Genomic DNA, 18,091 nt, shown 5'->3' with positions numbered 1-18,091 from the left:
GCAATATGTATATATGAAAAGAGGTAAGCGTCTGTATAATAATTATTTGTTTTGCAACAAGCATTGAATAACTTTCACGGGCACTGCGCAAGCTATCTATCTGCCTCAATACTCCGCCCAGCGGTGGGCAGGTAGAAACATCTGAAAAAGCAATGAGATGCGCATGACATTTGGGCGAAGACAGAGGGCAAACATAAAAGGGCCAAGCGCATAGACCACGCCTCTGAAATTGGGGTAGGCGAGAAGAGTTTGATCTTGTCGATGATTGGCTGGTCTCTGACCAATCACGGACAGCAATTGATTTTTCTAATTGTCGTAATCCACCTCCCCGGGGCCTTGAAGTCACGTTTACAAATAGGAATAGGGTACGTAGGAGGGATAGAACGTACAGCCAATAAAATCATGTGGCGCCGATAGGCGTGTTGAGGCCGCTGCCAGGCTTAGGGCGGAAACAGATTCTCCGGCTAAGAAGGGGAACGAAAGATGGCGGCGGAAACCGTGCTGTCCAGTGTGTTAGGACTGCTGCTTCTGGGACTCCTGTTACCCGCAAGTCTGACTGGCGGTGTTGGGAGCCTGAACCTGGAGGAGCTGAGTGAGATGCGTTATGGGATCGAGATCCTGCCGTTGCCTGTCATGGGAGGGCAGGTGAGAGGCGTATAAGGGGCGAGGGTCCGGGCAGAAGAGGAAGCGGGTAAGAGATAGAGGAAGAAGGGCAGCTCCCAAGTCTGGGGCTGGAGCCTACGGGAAATCGGGAAGAGTAGGTATTGCTTTTACGGTGACCCCTGGGGATCGCAGACTGAGACCCATTCTCTAGGGGCCAGGAATTGGGAGAGGTGGGGCTTCCCGCTGTCAACGTTCAGGTCTCAGTTTACTATCGAAACACCCGGACTCCGTTCCCGTGGAGAAATGGGAGCGCCCTCTCGCCTCACCCACTAAATACAGCTGGAGAGCTTGTGGCTTATTCTGTCTTCGACTGAGCTCTTCCCCAGGGTCTGAAGAGGGATTTCGTTGTTTTCCCTGATCCCAGCCTTTCTTTGCTTCCTTGCCCCCGACCCTCCATTCTTTCCCAGAGCCAATCTTCGGACGTGGTGATTGTCTCCTCTAAGTACAAACAGCGCTATGAGTGTCGCCTGCCAGCTGGAGCTATTCACTTCCAGCGTGAAAGGGAGGAGGAAACACCTGCTTACCAAGGGCCTGGGATCCCTGAGTTGTTGAGCCCAATGAGAGATGCTCCCTGCTTGCTGAAGGTGAAAGGGACTGGGTTAGATAGAATGAGGGCTTGGGACCTAGCAGTTCATCTGAGAACTGGAGTCCAGTGAATGAGGCAGGATCTAGGGGACCTGTAGTGGTTAAGGAGACCACTGGAGGAGTAGACAGATTACACGGACAGGAAAGAAGCAAAGAATCCTGCAACCATTGATGACATTTTGCTGAATGTAGGAGCAGGTTAGGATAGAAGATCTCAGAAAAGGCCGGGCACGGTGGCTCACGCCTGTAATCCCAGCACTTTGGGAGGCCAAGGCGAGCGGATCACGAGGTCAGGAGATCGAGACCACGGTGAAACTCCGTCTCTACTAAAAATACAAAAATAAAAATTAGCTGGGTGTGGTGGCGGGCGCCTGTAATCCCAGCTACTTGGGAGGCTGAGGCAGGAGAATGGCGTGAACGCAGGAGGCGGAGCTTGCAGTGAGCCGAGATGGCGCCACTGCACTCCAGCCTGGGCGACAGAGTGAAACTCTCTCAAAAAAAGAAAAAAAAAAAAACCCAAAAAACAAAAAAGAAGATCACAGAAAAGGGCTAAAGCAAGACTGAGGGTCTGCGTCGGGTAGGAGGAGTACTTCCTTAAGTCTCCCTGCTGAAGTCACCCCCTGCCCTATCACTCGGCTCCAGTATCCAATTTTATTTTTGTCGTAGCACTTTTCATGATCTGAAATCGTATTAACTGAATCAGTTTGTTTATTTTCGATCGGAATCCCAGCATTAGAATGTAAACTCCATGAGGTCAAATAATTTATCTTGTTCATAGTTGTATTCCTAGTGGCCAGAACAGTGCAAGGAATGTCCAAGAAGTTCAATTAATATTTAATTTTGGGTTCTTCTATGTTTCCCTAATATGATTGCTTCAGGGATACCATAATTTCTTATCTTTATGGAGGGGAAATAAGGATTTAAAAAATATTTTAAGAGGGAGGAATGGAAAGACCACAAGTGGAAAACAGACTTTAGAGATAACTCTCTACGTCACAGAAGGAAAGCAGCCCTCCCTCCTTACTGAAAGTCTGGAGAATTGAGAGTGGAAGTGAAGGGAAGAGAATTGAGTGTGAGAGTAGATGAGAGGCTATGTGTCTTGGAGCCAGGAGACTCTGATTCCAATAAAAGACGTCTGCACCCCATCCCCCTGATTGTTTAATTTTTAATTGTCAGACAAAGGACTGGTGGACATATGAATTCTGTTATGGACGCCACATCCAGCAATACCACATGGAAGGTAACTCCCTCCTATGTTTTCCTTAAGCCCTCAGCATCATATCATTGAAGGTAACCTGCCTCCCCAGTTCCCTCCTACTCCTCTTAGGAGTAACAGTGCTTCTCTGTGGCTTCTCTTGCAGAATCAGAGATCAAAGGTGAAGTCCTCTATCTTGGCTACTACCAATCCGCCTTCGACTGGGATGATGAAACAGCCAAGGTGGCAAGAGTGTGGGATTCAGGGAGAAGGGGTTTTGGCCACCGGCTGAAAGCCCTGACAAGAAGGGGAGGGTCAAGATTAGCTGATCTGTTTCTTGGGGCTTGGTGGCCATTAGGACAAAGTTTCCTGGGGCCTGGGGGCACAGGCCATTCTTTTGTGTCTTTGGGGACGCAGTGCCATCCTTCCTCTTTGCTGTCTTTCTTATGTCCCCCACTCCTGCCTCATGTCTTCTCCAGGCCTCCAAGCAGCATCGTCTGAAACGCTACCACAGCCAGACCTATGGCAATGGGTCCAAGTGCGACCTCAATGGGAGGCCCCGAGAGGCTGAGGTTCGGGTGAGTCTTGAGAGAGGGAAGTTGACACTCCCATAGGGACAGTTCAGATTCTAAGGGAAGAGAATTGCATCTTATAGTCAGGGGGCTCCCTCCCAGATTTAAAACATATTTCCAGCAGGGCACGGTGGCTCATGCCACCAGCACTTTGGGAGGCTGAGGTGGGCAGATCACCTGAGGTCAGGAGTTCAAGACCAGCCTGACCAATATGGTGAAACCCCATCTCTTCTAAAAATACAAAAATTAGCTGGGTGTAGTAGCAGGTGCCTGTAGTCCCAGCTACTCGGGAGGCTGAGACAGGAGAATTGCTTGAACCAGGGAGGCAGATGTTGCAGTGAGCCGAGGTTGTGCCACTGTGCTCCAACCTGGGTGACAGAGCGAGACTCTGTCTCAGAAAAGAAAAAAAAATAGCAAAAACACATTATTTCCAGGCCGGGCACAGTGGCTCACGCCTGTAATCCCAGCACTTTGGGAGGCCAAGGCAGGTGGATCACCTGAGGTCAGGAGTTCAGGAGCAGCCTGGCAAACGTGGCAAAACCCTGTCTCTACTAAAAATATAAAAATAAGCCGGGCATGGCTGTGGGCACCCTGTAATCCCAGCTACTTGGGAGGCTGAGACAGGAGAATAACTTAAACCTGGGAGGCGGAGGTTGCAGTGAGGTGAGATCGCGCCATTGCACTCTAGCCTAGGTGACTAGAGCGCAACTCTGTCTCAAAATAAAATAAAATAAAACGTGTTTCCAGCTGCCATCTGGACATCATTACCTGGATATTCAGAGGCACTTCAAGTCAACATTTCCCAGATCCTCTTCTCCATACCCCCAACCACACTTTATCTTTTTCCCACATTTCTCCTTTTTGTCGCCTCAGCAATAAACCTGAGTGCCATCCTTGACTCTTTCTTCTCCTCTGCATTGTCCCTCCTTTTTATTTGTTTAATGGCTCTTCAGTGAGATCTTGCTGTATATGCAGGGATTAGGCTGGGCTCTGGGGATACCATGGTGAGCAAATGTGCAGCCCCTGCCCTCACAGGCTGCATTAGAGGGGAAGACAGAATCACAGAAATGAGTCTATGATTATCAACTAAGAAGTGAGATGAAGGAAAGGAATCTATCTAGCTCTCTCAGAGTAAATAAAGCCCGTTTTTCCTACTTCTAGATATCTCTCAAAACTATCCTATGCTTTCGTGTGGTCAGTACCTTCACTCTTGCCTGCATCCCTGTGAACAGCTTCTTTACAAGTGCCTCTCATCTAGTGGTCCTTAGCTGAGTGGAGGCAGGCAAATATAGAATGCAAAAAGTTCCTTGGGTCATTCTCATGTATTCATAAATATACACACCTGTAAAGAATTGCATGACACCTGTCAGAGTTATCTTTCCATAATGCAGATTTGTACCTGCAGTTGTGTGCTGGTAAGTGTTGGACACCCAGATCTCTGTGGGTGTGGGAGGGAAGCCCTGATTATAATGTTTGCCAATATCTGTGGTAAAAATACTCCCGTGATGCCCAAGTCAAATGATGTTAACTGTCTTGCAACATTCTCCAAAACTTACCAGTTGGCTCCAACACACCTGTAAGTCTGCATCACTTCTTCTTTCAGTCCTGAAAAACCTTCAGTGATTCTGCCTTGCACAAAGGCTAAGATCCAAATGTTTCAGCACAGACCAGGGTGGTAGCAGTGGAGGTGATGGGAAGTAGTTGGATTCTGGATATATTTTGAAGGTAGAGCCAATGAGATTTGTTGATGGTTTGGATGTGGGATAGAATCATGGATTACTTCAAGATTTTTGGCTTGAGCAACTGGAATGATGGAATTGTAATTTACTGAAGTGTGAAGGAAGAGGTTTGGGGGAGGAAATTAGGTTGGTTTTGGATATTGAAGGTTGAGATGCCTTTAGACATTCTAGTGGTGATGTCCAGTTGACAGTTGGCTCTGTGATTCTGGAATTCAGGGACAAGTTCTAGGATAGAGATATAAGTACTCATTGTATTTCTGCCACACTGGCCTTTTTCTGTCCTTCAAACCAGTGGGTCTCATTGTTCCCTCTGCCTGGAGCAGTCTCCTGCAGATGTTTGAATGATCGGCCCCATCCCCTCATTCAGGTTATATTCAAGTGACAACTCCCAGGGAACCTAACATAAGCAAACAGACACACATACACACACATGCACCTATTGCTCCTGTCCGGGTAAGCATCCACAGTGTTTTGCATTCTCCAAAGCATGTATCATTACTTGAAATTACCGTATTTGTTTAAGTTTAATTTCTGTCTTCCCTCACTAAGATAAACTCTGGGAAGGCAGGGATGATGTCTGTCTTGTTTTCTGCTGTATCCACAGCTACTGGAACAGTGCTTTGCTCAAATAGATACCTAGAAATTATTCAATGAATGAATGAAATGAATGACAAGACAGTGCTAATGTTACCTTTCTTGATTAACGCAGAAAACTAGTTAGTTGTGTTCCTTCAGCACTTAATAATACAAGCATCCACATTCCTATATACCCACAAGCATCCAAACACGTATATAATCCGTTATAGCACTTACTTCATTGTGTTCTAGTTATTCCTTTGGGTGTTTGTATCTTCAGTTGGCCAAGAACTGAGGTCAAGACTGCATAGCTTCCTCATATCTGGTGAACATATGCTCTGTGCCAAGCACTAATAGAAACTAGGAACAAAAAGGTGGATGAGACGTAGTCTTGCTTTCAGGAGACATGTTAAATGAACAGCCACAACAAGCAGGATAAATGCCATGAGCAGTGAAGTGCAGCCTGCAGGGGAGCACACAGTCGGGACGGAGTCCAGGGTAAAAAGGAGGCCTCTTGGGAAAAGTCACCTTTGAACTGATGTTGGAGGATGAGGAGTTAGACTAGCAGATGGAGAGGATGGCGTGGGGAAGAAGAGGGCATTCCAAATGGAAGGTGCGCTAAGTGCAAAAGGCCTGGAGATGAGAGGCAATGGCCTATCCCAGGAACTGACAGATATTCACAGGGACTGATGGGAATCAGGGACTGATGTGAATCATGGGAAGAGGAGTATAGGAGATGAGTCTGGGCAGTTGGTAGGGGACAGGTCACGAAGGGCTCTGTAGCTATGATGAGGAGTTTAGACAATCCAAGAGACAGTGGTTGGGGGAGGCAATGAGGTATTTGAAGCAGAATGATGACATACTCAGGTTTGGATTTGAAGGCCCACTCTAGCTGGAGTATAGCAAAGATTGAGAGCTTATTTAGGCAGCTGCAGTAATCCAGGTATGAAATAAAAGTGGCCAGGGGATGAAGAAATGTGACTATTTGGAGAGAGATTTAGGGGGCAAAATCAATAGAGTAAAAAGGAATGAAGAATGATTTCCAGGCTTCTGGCTTGTGCAGTTAGATAGATGGTGATTCGTGTTACTGAGATAGGTATAATGGGAACAGGAGTAGGTGTGATGAAGGAAAATGGTGAGGCGATCAGGTAGAGATTTCCAAGGAGGCTGTGGATCTCTGGGTCTGGAGTTCAGCAGAGAGATCTGAATTGAACCCAGAGGTGGGGAGTCATCATATCAGCTATAACTGAAGCCAAAGTATGGATGAAATCCCCCAAGGAAACAGTATCTAATGAGAAAAATGGGACAGAACTTCAAGGAAGCCAATATTGAGAGCATGGGAAGAAGAGGGTTTTGCCAGAAGAAGGGGCCAGAGAGGAGGCTATGGTGACATGGAAATGAGGAAGGACATATCTCAAGGGGAAATTGGTCCATGGTGTTGGCTGTGCCTGAACCTTCAAGGAAGAGGAGGATTAAAAACTGCTTGTAGGCAATCATAGTTATTATTATTTTAATAAAGGCAAAACATATACATGGAAATAAAAAATTCAGACAGTAGAGAAGAGAGCCAGATGGAAAGTATAAATCCTCTACTCCCAGGCACTCCTGACCAGTCCTTTGGTCGGACTTAATGATAGAGGTCATTGGTGATCTTTGCTGGGGCAATTTGAGCAGAGTGGTGAAGATGAGGTGTTGAGAAAAGTGGTGAAAAAGTGGAACTCAGCAGGGCATGGTGGCTCATGCCTGTAATCCTAGCACTTTGGGAGGCCAAGGTAGGCAAATCACTTGAGGTCAGGAATTCGAGAACAGCCTGGCCAATATGGTGAAGCCCCATGTCTAGTAAAAATACAAAATTAGCTGGGTGTGGTGGTGGGTGCCTGTAATGCCAGCTACTTGGGAGGCTGAGGCAGGAGAATTGCTTGAACCTAGGAGGCAGAGGTCGCAGTGAGCTGAGATCGCGCCATTGTGCTCAAGCCTGGATGACAGAGTGAGTCTCTGTCTCAAAGGAAAAGAATGGAAATCTTTGAAGAAGTTTGGCTGTAAAGGAGAGATAAAAGGTAAGCATTAGTGAGAGGTGCTGGGGGATTGAGAGAGGGGGCATTCTGTGGTTGGTGTGTGTTTTAAGATGGAACAGATTAGAACATGTTGAAGGCTGTTGGGTGGATGTTAGTGGAGAGGAGGAGAGGGAGGTGAAGATACAGTAGAGAGAATGAGAAAAGAATATGGACAGGGCTGGGATGCAGAATCCTGGGAGAGCAATTTGCCTCAAAAGGAAGGTCTAGGCCGGGCACGGTGGCTCAAGCCTGTAATCCCAGCACTTTGGGAGGCCGAGACGGGCGGATCACGAGGTCAGGAGATCGAGACCATCCTGGCTAACAGTCTCTACTAAAAAAAAAAAAAAAAATACAAAAAACTAGCCGGGCGAGGTGGCGGGCACCTGTAGTCCCAGCTACTCCGGAGGCTGAGGCAGGAGAATGGCGTAAACCCGGGAGGCGGAGCTTGCAGTGAGCTGAGATCTGGCCACTGCATCCAGCCTGAGCGACAGATCGAGACTCCGTCTCAAAAAAAAAAAAAAAAGGAAGGTCTAGGGTCGTAACTGGAAGTGTATTTGCTAATGAGTCTGGAGGTTTTGGTGGCAGAAAGTTGAGGCCATTCCTATCTCGTTGCTTCTAGTTTTCAGTTCTTATGCCACTTGCCTAGGTGATCAAGTAAAGCCCCTACTCCAGGGCAGGCACTGTGACATGTTGCTGGCCTGATGCCTCCTCAATAGGAACAGCATGCATGTTGTTTGTTAAAGTGCAGTCTCTGTGGGGCTAGGGAACAACTGGTTAGCTATGTGGAATTAAATAAATTTCTATTTATTGGTGTGTGTTTTAAGATGCAACAGACTAGAATATTTTGAAGGCTGTTGGGGGGATGTTAGTGAAGAGGAGGAGAGGGAGATCAAGGTATAGTAGAAAGAATGAGAAAAAAATGTGGACAGGGCTGGGATGCAGAACCCTGGGAGAGCAATTTGCCTCAAAAGGAAGATCTAGGGTAGTAGGCCAATTCAATTCTTATAAAGTAAAATTCTAGAGATATCAAAGTTTTAAGTTATAAAACATACGATATACAAAAAAAAAGTCATAGAGACCCATAAATTCACTGCCAAGTTGAACAGATGTTAATGTTTTGCCTGATTTGCTTCAGATCTCTGGTTTTAAAAAAGGAATAAAATACTTATGCTAATAGCTAAAGCCCACCTTCATATTTAATCACTCTCCCTCCTCACCAGAAACAACCACAACCCTCACTACACTTGTTTTGTATTTTTATTAATGGTATATATGTATTACAAACAATAGATAGTGTTTTGTGTTTTAAAATTATACATCAGGAGTATCAACTCGTTTTTTTCACTGATCAGTGTGCTTGCCATTCCATGGCATGACATGGAGCTCTGGTTCAGTGATTTTTTTTTGGAGACAAAGTCTCACTCTGTCACCCAGGCTGGAGTATAGTAGCACAATCTAGGCTCACTGCAACCTCTGCCTCCTGGGTTCAAGCGATTCTGCTGCCTCAGCCTCCTGAGTAGCTGGGACTATAGGCACCCGCCACCATGCCCAGCTAATTTTTGTATTTTTAGTAGGGAAGGGGTTTCACCATGTTGGCCAGGCTGGTCTTGAACTCCTGATCTCAAGTGATCCACCTGCCTCGGCCTCCCGAAGTGCTGGGATTATAGGTGCGAGCCACCATGCCCAGCCTGGTTGAGTGCTTTTAATGTCTATATTGTGTTTCATTGCTTACTTACCCATTCCTCTGTTGATAAACAGTTGGGTTTCAACTCTAATGCCCTTATACACAGTGCTGCAATGGAGGTCTTATTGTGAGTGTACAAGAATTTCTCCAGGGAAATACCTAGAAAGTAGAATCACTGGGTTACAGGAGTGTATGTTATTGGTGAATTCAATTTTTTGTTTGTTTGTTTTGTTTTGTTTTTCTGAGACAGAGTTTCACTCTTGTTGCCCAGGCTGGAGTGAAATGGCGTGATCTTGGCTCACTGCAACCTCTGCCTCCCAGGTTCAAGCAATTCTCCTGCCTCAGCCTCCAGACTAGCTGGGACTACAGGCACCCACCACCACGCCCAGCTAATTTTTGTATTTTTAGTGGAGACGGGGTTTCACCATGTTGGCCAGGCTGGTCTCAAACTCCTGACCTTGTGATCTGTCCGCCTTGGCCTCCCAAAGTGCTGAGATTACAGGTGTGAGCCACCATGGCTGGCCCTCAATTTTTTTAATGATTGAAAAAATATATAACCTAAAAGTTCATTCTAACAGTCTTTAAGTGTACAATTCAGTGGAAACACTCACAATGTTCTGTCACCATCACTACTATTTCTAAAACTTTTTTCATCATCCCAAATAAAAATAACTATTTCTCCCTCTCCCAGACTCTGTTCTACTTTCTGTCTGTATGAGTTTCCTGTTTGAGGTACTTTATATGAGTGGATTCATACAAGATTTGTCCTTTTGTGTCTGGCTTATTTCAGTTAGCATGGTGTTTTCAAGGTTCATCCATGTTGTAGCATATATCAGAATTGTATTCCTTTTTATGGCTTAATCATGTTCCATTATCTGTACATAGATTTTGTTTACCTATTTGTTGATGGATGGACACTTGGGTTGTTTTCTTCTTTTGGTTATTGTGAATAATGCTGCGATGAACATTGGTGTTCAAGTATCTGTTTGAGTCCTGTTTTCAGTTCTTTTGGGTCTGTACCTAGGAGTAGAATGTGCCTTATGGTAATTCTAGGTTTAATTTTTTGAGGAACTGCTGAACTGTTTTTCCATAGCAGCTGCATCATTTTACATTCCTAGTGGCAGTGCACAGGGTTGCAGTTTCTCCACGCTATCTCCATCACTTATTTTCCTTTCTTTTGTTTTCTTTTTCTTTTTTTTTTCAGTAATAGCCATCTTAATGGGTGTGAAGTAGTACCTCATAGTGGTTTTTGATTTGCATTTCCCTAGTAACTAATGATGTTGAACATCTTTCATGTGCTTGGTGACCATTTGTATATCTTTTTTGGAGAAATGTCTATTCAAATCCTCTGCCCATTTTTGAATTGAGTTAGTTTTTCTTGGTGAGTTGTGAGAGTTCTTTATGTAATATATTCTGGATATTAATCCCTTATCACATCTATGCTTTGTAACTCTTTTCTCCCATCCTGTGGTTGCCTTTTTACTATCTTTTGTTTTGCTTTGTTTTTTTGAGACAGGATTTCACTCTTGTTGCCCGGGCTGGAGTGCAATGGCACAATCTCAGCTCACTGTGACCTCCGCCTCCCAGGTTCAAGTGATTCTCCTGTCTCAGTAGTGTCCTTCGGCGCACAAAAGCTTTTAATTTTGATTTCCAAGAGTTTTATAGTTTTAGCTCTTAAATTTAGGTCTTTGATTCATTTGAGGTTAATTTTTTTTTCTTAGAGATGGGGGTCTCGTTATGTTGCCCAGACTAGCCTCGAACTCCTGGGCTCAGGTAAGCTTCCTACTTCAGTTTCTGAATAGCTGGGATTATAGGGGTGTGCCATTGTGCCCAGCTGCTGATTTTGAGTTAATTTTTGCATATGGTACAACTTCATTGTTTTGAATATGGATATCCAGTTTTCCTGGCACCATTTGTTGGAAAGACTGTCCTTTCCCCATGGAATATTCTTGATACCCTTACCAAAAATCAATTGACAATATATGTGAGGGTTTATTTCTGGCCTCTCTATTCTATTCCATTGGTAAATATGTCTGTCTTTATGCCAGGATCACACTGTTTTGATTATAGTAGCTTTGTATTAAGATTTAAGTCAGGAAATGTGAGTCCTCTAACTTTGTTCTTTTTTTTTTTAAGATTGTTATGGATATTTGGGATCCCTGGAAATTCCATGTGAATTTTAAGATTTTTTTTCTACAAAAAACACCATTGGATGCCTTTCATTTATTTTTCACTCCTAATCACTCTAAAACTTCCAGTACTATGTTGAATAGAAATGAAAAAAGTGGCTTTCCTTGTCTTGTTCCTAATCTTAGGGGAGAAGCTTTCAATGTTTCACCATTGAGTATGATGTTAGCTGTGGGTTTTTCTTATATGGACTTTATCAATAATTGAAGACATTCCCTCCTATTCCTAGTTGATTGTTTTTTACATGAAAAGGTTATTGAATTTATCAAGTACATTTTCTGCATCAGTTGAGATGATCATGTGGGTTTTTTCCCCTTCATTCTATTAATATAGTGTATGACATTGATTTACCTATGTTGAACCATCTTTGCATTCTTGGAGTGAATCCAACATAAATCATGATGTATAATGCTTTTAATATGCTGCTGAATTTGTTTGCTACCATTTAGTTGAGGAATTTTGCATCTGTATGTATAAAAGATATTAGTTGCCAGGCGTGGTGGCTCACACCTGTAATCCCAGCACTTTGGAAGGCCAAGGCAGGTGGATCATCTGAGGTCAGGAGTTCGAGACCAGCCTGGCCAACATAGTGAAACCCTGTCTGTACTGAAAATACAAAAATTAGCTGGGTGTGGTGGTGAGCACCTGTAATCCCAGCTACTCAGGAAACTGAGGCAGGAGAATCGCTTGAACCTGGGTGACGGAAGTTGCAGCGAGCCAGGATTGTGCCACTGCACTCCAGCCTGGGTGACAGAGCAAGACTCCATCTCAAAAAAAAAAAAAAAAAGATATTAGTCTATTGTTTTCTTGTAGTGTTTTGTAGTAGTATTGTCTAGCTTTGATACTATGGCAATGCCAGTCTCACAGAATAAGTTAGGAAGGCATTCTTTATAAATTTCAGATTTAATTATTTTGTCACCTGCATTCTATCTATACTTTGTCTTTTTGTTTATAGTGTCTTAAATGAATTTTAATTTTAAAAAAATTTAAATTCCAATGTAGTCAAACTTATCAGTCTTTTTCTTTATACCTTGTACATCTTATTATGTTTTTTATTTAATCCTTTCCTATTTACTATTCATTTATTTTTTCGGGTTTCTAAAAAAGTAGAAAAGTGTGAATAGAGTTTCTCATACTTTGGACTACAATTCAATAAAAATTTATCTTAATGTATGTTATAAGATTAGGACCTAGATACACCTATTTTCCACAGTTGCCCCAGCACTGTTTATTGAATACACCATACATTCCTCTCTGATTTGTAATGCCTCCTCAGTTATTTACCAAGTTCTCAAATATATGTGCATTTTCTTCTTGGCTTCTCTTTTGTTCCAGTAGTCTATCTATTCCTATGTCATTACCACATTGTTTTAATTACTATAGCTTTTTCATAAATCTTGGTATCTGGTAGGATATACTCGCCTTTATTCTTCAAAACTGTCAGGCCTATCATTGGTCAAGTTCTATTAAAACTCCTTTTGGGGATTTTGGTTGGAATTTAATTTTAGACTGATTTGGAGAGAGTTGATACTTTATAATATGAAGCCTTCCACACTATGAACATGTTTGTTTCCATTTACTTGTTGTCCTATACTTTAGTAAAGTTTTAATTTTCTCTAAAAATTCTTGTACATCTTATGTGAGATTAGTCTTAGATACCTTATAGTTTTTATTTTTGTATTGTTTGTGTATACAAATATTTCATACATACAGGACCTTATAGTTTTTGATGCTATTTTAAATAGCATCTTTTACAAATTTCATTTTCTTTATTGTTATTATTATTTGAGATGGGGTCTTATTCTGTCATCAAGGCTGAGGTGCGATCTTGGCTCACTGCAACCTCTGCCTCCCAGGTTCAAATGATTCTCTGCCTCAGCCTCCTGAGTAGCTGGGATTACAGGTGCGCACCACCATGCCTGGCTAATTATTGTGTTTTTTTTTAGGGAGGGGGTTTCACCATGTTGGCGAGGCTAGTCTCAAACTCCTGGCCTCATGTGATCCACCCTTGGCCTACTAAAGTGTTGGGATTACAGGCATGAGCCACCGTGCCTGGCCAAAAATTCTGTTTTCTGATTGTTGCTGGCATATGGTCACATTATTGGTTTTACATATTGATCTTATATTCAGCAACTTTTTTTGAACTCTTTCATTTTTAGTACACAAATTCTTGTGGATTTTCTGTATAGATAATTATGTCATTTGCAAGAGAAACAGTTTTGGTTTCTTCCTTTCTAAGTCTTATACATTTCATTTTTCTTATACCTTAAGTGCAACAGAAGTGGCAATGATGGGCATCCTTGACTTGTTTCTGACTTTAAAGGGTGCTTCTGAAGTTTCACTGTTAGCATGATGTTTTCCTGCAGGCTTTTTGCAGATACCTTTTATCAGGTATGTGAAGTTCCATTCTGTACCTAGACTGCTGGATATTTTCACCATGTATAGGTGTGGAATTTTAACACATGTTTATTCTGTGTCTATTGAGATAGTCATATGGTTTTTTTAATATTAAAAATGTTAAATTTATATTTTTTTTATTCTTTCATTTCTGGGATAATACATGGTCATGAAGTATTTTTTTATACATTGCTATATTCAATATCCTGATAGTATAATTAACTTTTATAACTGTTTTCATAAGTGGATTGGTCTATAATTTTCTGTTCTTGTACTTACTTTGTTTTTGTATAAAGTTACATTCACTTCATAAAATGTCTTGAGGAGCTTCCCTCCTTTTCTGCTCTGTGGAGCAGTTTGCTAAGATAGAGATTATTCTTCAAAGGTTAGATAGGGTCGGGTGTGGTGGTTCATGCCTGTAATCCCAGCACTTTGGGAGGCCAAGGCAGGAAGATTGCTTGAGCCTAGGAGCCCAGCCTGAGCAACATAGTGAGACTCCTGTCTCTCCAAAAAAAAGTTTTAAATTAGCGTGTTGTGGTGGTGTACACCTGTAGTCCCAGCTGCTTGGGAGGCTGAAGCAGGAGGATTGCTTGAGTTGGAGAGGTTGCAGCTGTTAGGAGCTGTTATGCCACTGGACTGCAGCCTGGGTGACAGAGCATGACTCTATCTCAGAAAAAAAAAAAAAAAAGAAAAAAAAAAGGTTAGATAAAGTGAATCCTCCTCATCCCCACAATATGCTACAAAACTGGTATATTGTGGGGATGGTTGTTGCTACTGATTTAATTTAATTTATTTAAAGATTGTAAGGCTTTTTAGGTTTGCTACATCATGAAGCTTTAATAAAGTATAGTTTCATAGGCCATTATTCATTTGTCTACATTTTCAAATGTATTAGCATAAAATTACAGTTTTTTAAATAAACTCTTTTTATAGATATATCCTCTTTTGCTTTCCTAATAATTGACTTTGCTTTTTCTCTTTTTTCTTGATCTGTGTTGCCAGAGGCTTGTCTACTTTATTAGTCCAATAACCACCTTTTGGTTTTGTTTATCTGGTTGTCCATTTAGTATTTCACTAACATTGTATTAGTCCATTCCACATTGTTATAAAGAAATACCTGTGACTGGGCAATTTACAAAGAAAAGAGGTTTGTCTCACAGTTGTGCTGGCCATGCAGGAAGCATAGCAGCCTCTACTTCCGGGGAGGATTTAGGAAGATTCAATCATGGTGAAAGGCAAATGGGAAGCCAGAGCCTCATATGGCGGGAGCAGGAGCAAAAGAGAGAGGGGGGACATGCCACAACCAGATCTCTTGAGAACTCACTCACTATCACAAGATAGCACCAAGGGGATGGTGCTTTATGTGCCACCATGCCTGGCTAATTTTTGTATTTTTAGTAGAGACGGGGTTTCTCCATGTTGGTCAGGCTGGTCTCGAACTCCTGACCTCAGGTGATCCACCTGCCTCAGCCTCCCAAAGTGCTGGGATTATAGGCGTGAGCCACTGTGCCCTGCCACATGTTCATTATTTTATCTTTGTTATTTCCTTCCTTCTCCTTTCTTTGTGTTATTCTGATTTCTTTTTTTCTCACAACTTGAATTTTTTTTAACATTAAAAAATTCTGGCCAGGCATGGTAGCTCATGCCCTATAATCCTAGCATTTTGGGAGGCCAAGGTGGGAGGATCACTTGAGGCTAGGAGTTTGAGACCAGCGTAGGTAACACAATGAGACCCTGTCTCTATGAAAAAAAAAAAAAAGGCCGGTGTGGTGGCATGTGCTGTGGTCCCAGCTACTTGGGAGGCTGAGTTGGGAGGATCTCTTCAACCCAGGAGGTCAAGGCTACAGTGAGCTATGAACACGCCACTGCGCTCCAGCCTTGGTGACAGAGCAAGACATCATCTCAAATTTTTTAAATAAAAAATTCTATATTAAATTTTCTGAATAGGCATCACATCCACATAACTCAACTACAAAAATGCTTAAAAGGTATACAGAGAAAAGGATTAACACATCTTGTCCCTCATTAGCCTCTTTCCATCCTTAAAGAAAGGTAATCATTGTTAATTTCTTTATATACTCTGAGATTTTTTTAAATGCACATATAAGCATATATCTTCGCACTCTTTCCAAATCCATATATATATATCTAAAACCTTACTTGGGCCAGGTGTCGTGGCTCATGCCTGTAATCCTAGCACTTTGGGAAGTAGAGGCAGGAAGATCACTTGAGGCCAGTAGTTTGAGACCAGCCTGGCCAATGTAGTGAGATCCCATCTCTACAAAAAAATATTTAGTCAGGTGTGGTAGTGTGTGCCTGTGGTCCCAGCTGCTCAGGAGGCTGATAAGGGAGGATCTTTTCAGCCCAGGAGGTCAAGGTTGCAGTGAGCTGTTGTCATACCATTGCACTCCAGCCTGAGCAACAGAGTGACACTCTGCCTCAAAAAAAAAAAAAAAAAGTCATCCTTATTCCTGTATATAGTTTCTGTTATTCTGTTATATAGCTGTATCATTGTTTATCTAAATAGTTCCCTGTTGGTGGACATTTAGCTTGTTTTAAATCTTTTATTAACACACGAGTGCTGCAGTGAATAATCTTGTACTTGTAGAATATATGTAAATTAGGTTCCTGGAAGTAAGTTTGTGTAATTTTGCTATGTACTGCCAAATTACACTGCTTAGGTAAATTACTTTCCCTCTAACAATGTATGAGAATGCTGATTTCCCTATAGCCATGCCAACCCGGTATATTTTTAAACTTTTGGATTTTGGCCATCATCAGCTAGGCATCAGAGAAAGAATGATTTCTTAGTGTGGTTTTAATTTGCATTTCTCTTAAGAAAAAAATGTCTAATTTTACTCATTTAAGGGTTGTCTCTATTCCCTTCTTTACTCTTTTCTTTCAGCTATCCAAATTCTTTGCTCGTTTTCCTAATGGCTTACTGGTCTTTTCCTTGTCAATTTATAAGAACTGTATACAGTAGAGATATTATCCTTTTGTCTGTGATATAAGTTGCAAATATTTTTACAACTTCTTCAGCAAAATGCTTACCTCACTAAGTTTCAGTCTGTCTTCTCTCTTAATTATACACTCAAAGCTCTACATTTCACTCTGAGTACTATTTTGGTTGCATCCCTCAAATTTTAATATGTGATGTTTCCATTTTCATTATGGTTTCTACATGCTTCTGAACTTATTTAGAATTAGCTTAATACATTTCTAAACAAATGCATTTTGCTTTGTTGTTTATATGATTGCTATTGGTTTCTAATTTTATGCCATTGTGTCAATGATTCTTTTGGTGATTGTTGAGACTTTCTTTTTGATGAATTTTTAAAAATTGTGTGTTTGTGCTTGAAAGCATGTCTTTTCTCCATTTAAGCAGTTCAAGATGCTCATTGTATTGTTCAGATTTTCTGCAACTTTATGTTGAGTTGACTCGTGATCATTGAAAGAACTCTGTTAATATTCCCACTGTGATGGTGGATTTGGCAGTTTTGTTAATTTTTTATTTATATGTTTTAAGGCTATGTTTAATTTTGAAATTAAATAATTTATAGGTTTTCTAATGTTGAACCAACTTTGCATTCCTGAAATGGACCGAATGTGGTCATATATATTATCCTTGACTATCCTTTTTTTTTTTTTAATTTTTTTTTTTTTTTTGAGACAGAGTCGTACTTTGTCACCCAGGCTGGAGTGCAGTGGCATGATCTCAGCTCACTGAAACCTCCGTCTCCCAGGTTCAAGAGATTCTTGTGCGTCAGCCTCCCAAGTAGCTGGAATTACAGGTGTGCGCCACCATGCCCAGCTAATTTTTGTATTTTTAGTAGAGACGGCATTTCACCATGTTGGCCAGGCTGGTCTCGAACTCCTGACCTCAAGTAATCCGCTTGCCTTGACCTCCTGAAGTGCTGGGATTGCAGGCGTGAGCCACCCGCACCTGGCTGAGGGTAGATTTTTAACTACTGATTCATTTGCTGAAGTAGTTTTAGGAATATTCAAAGTTTTCTATTTCTACTTTGGTCAGTTTAAATTTTCTTTTCAGGAGTTTGTTCATTTCATCTGACTTAAGATTTATTGGCATAAAGTTCATTATATTCTTCTATCTTTTTAATCTCTGTGGCATCTGTAATTAGGTTCCTCTTTTTATTCCTTATGGCTTATTTTTGCATCACTCATTTGTTACTGGTCAGTTGCATCAGAGGTTAGTCAGTTTTATTAGTCTTTTCAAAGAACCAACTTTTGGCTCTGTTGAGCTTCTCTATTGTATTTGTTTTCTATTAATTTCTACTCTAATCTTTCTTTTCCTTCTACTTTTCTGGGTTTATTTTGCTGTTTGTTCAACTTCTTGAAATGAATGCCTAGCTCATTCATTTTCAGCTTTTCCTCTTTTATATCTCATAAATTTGTCTCCAACTACCTATATATCTCTCACA

At 41.8% G+C, this 18,091-nt stretch overlaps 1 protein-coding gene across 9 annotated transcripts in view; it reads left to right on the top strand.

Moving 5' to 3' along the window:
* Positions 1 to 267: 267 nt before the first annotated feature.
* The window catches only part of OS9 (OS9 endoplasmic reticulum lectin), a 29,760-nt gene continuing 11,936 nt past the window's right edge, over positions 268 to 18,091 (top strand). For all 9 annotated transcript variants that reach the window (XM_033221498.1, XM_033221494.1, XM_033221496.1 and 6 more), the window contains exons 1-5: positions 268 to 645; positions 1,071 to 1,247; positions 2,425 to 2,488; positions 2,610 to 2,686; positions 2,923 to 3,021. In XM_033221498.1, coding sequence (XP_033077389.1) covers positions 484 to 645; positions 1,071 to 1,247; positions 2,425 to 2,488; positions 2,610 to 2,686; positions 2,923 to 3,021 — 579 coding nt within the window. In that variant the 5' untranslated portion in view covers positions 268 to 483. The remainder of the gene's footprint in view (positions 646 to 1,070; positions 1,248 to 2,424; positions 2,489 to 2,609; positions 2,687 to 2,922; positions 3,022 to 18,091) is intronic.

This window comes from Trachypithecus francoisi, unplaced genomic scaffold (genome assembly GCF_009764315.1).
Source record: "Trachypithecus francoisi isolate TF-2019V2 unplaced genomic scaffold, Tfra_2.0 Lachesis_group11, whole genome shotgun sequence".
Taxonomy (NCBI): domain Eukaryota; kingdom Metazoa; phylum Chordata; class Mammalia; order Primates; family Cercopithecidae; genus Trachypithecus; species Trachypithecus francoisi.
This window is presented reverse-complemented; position numbering and strand designations above follow the sequence as displayed.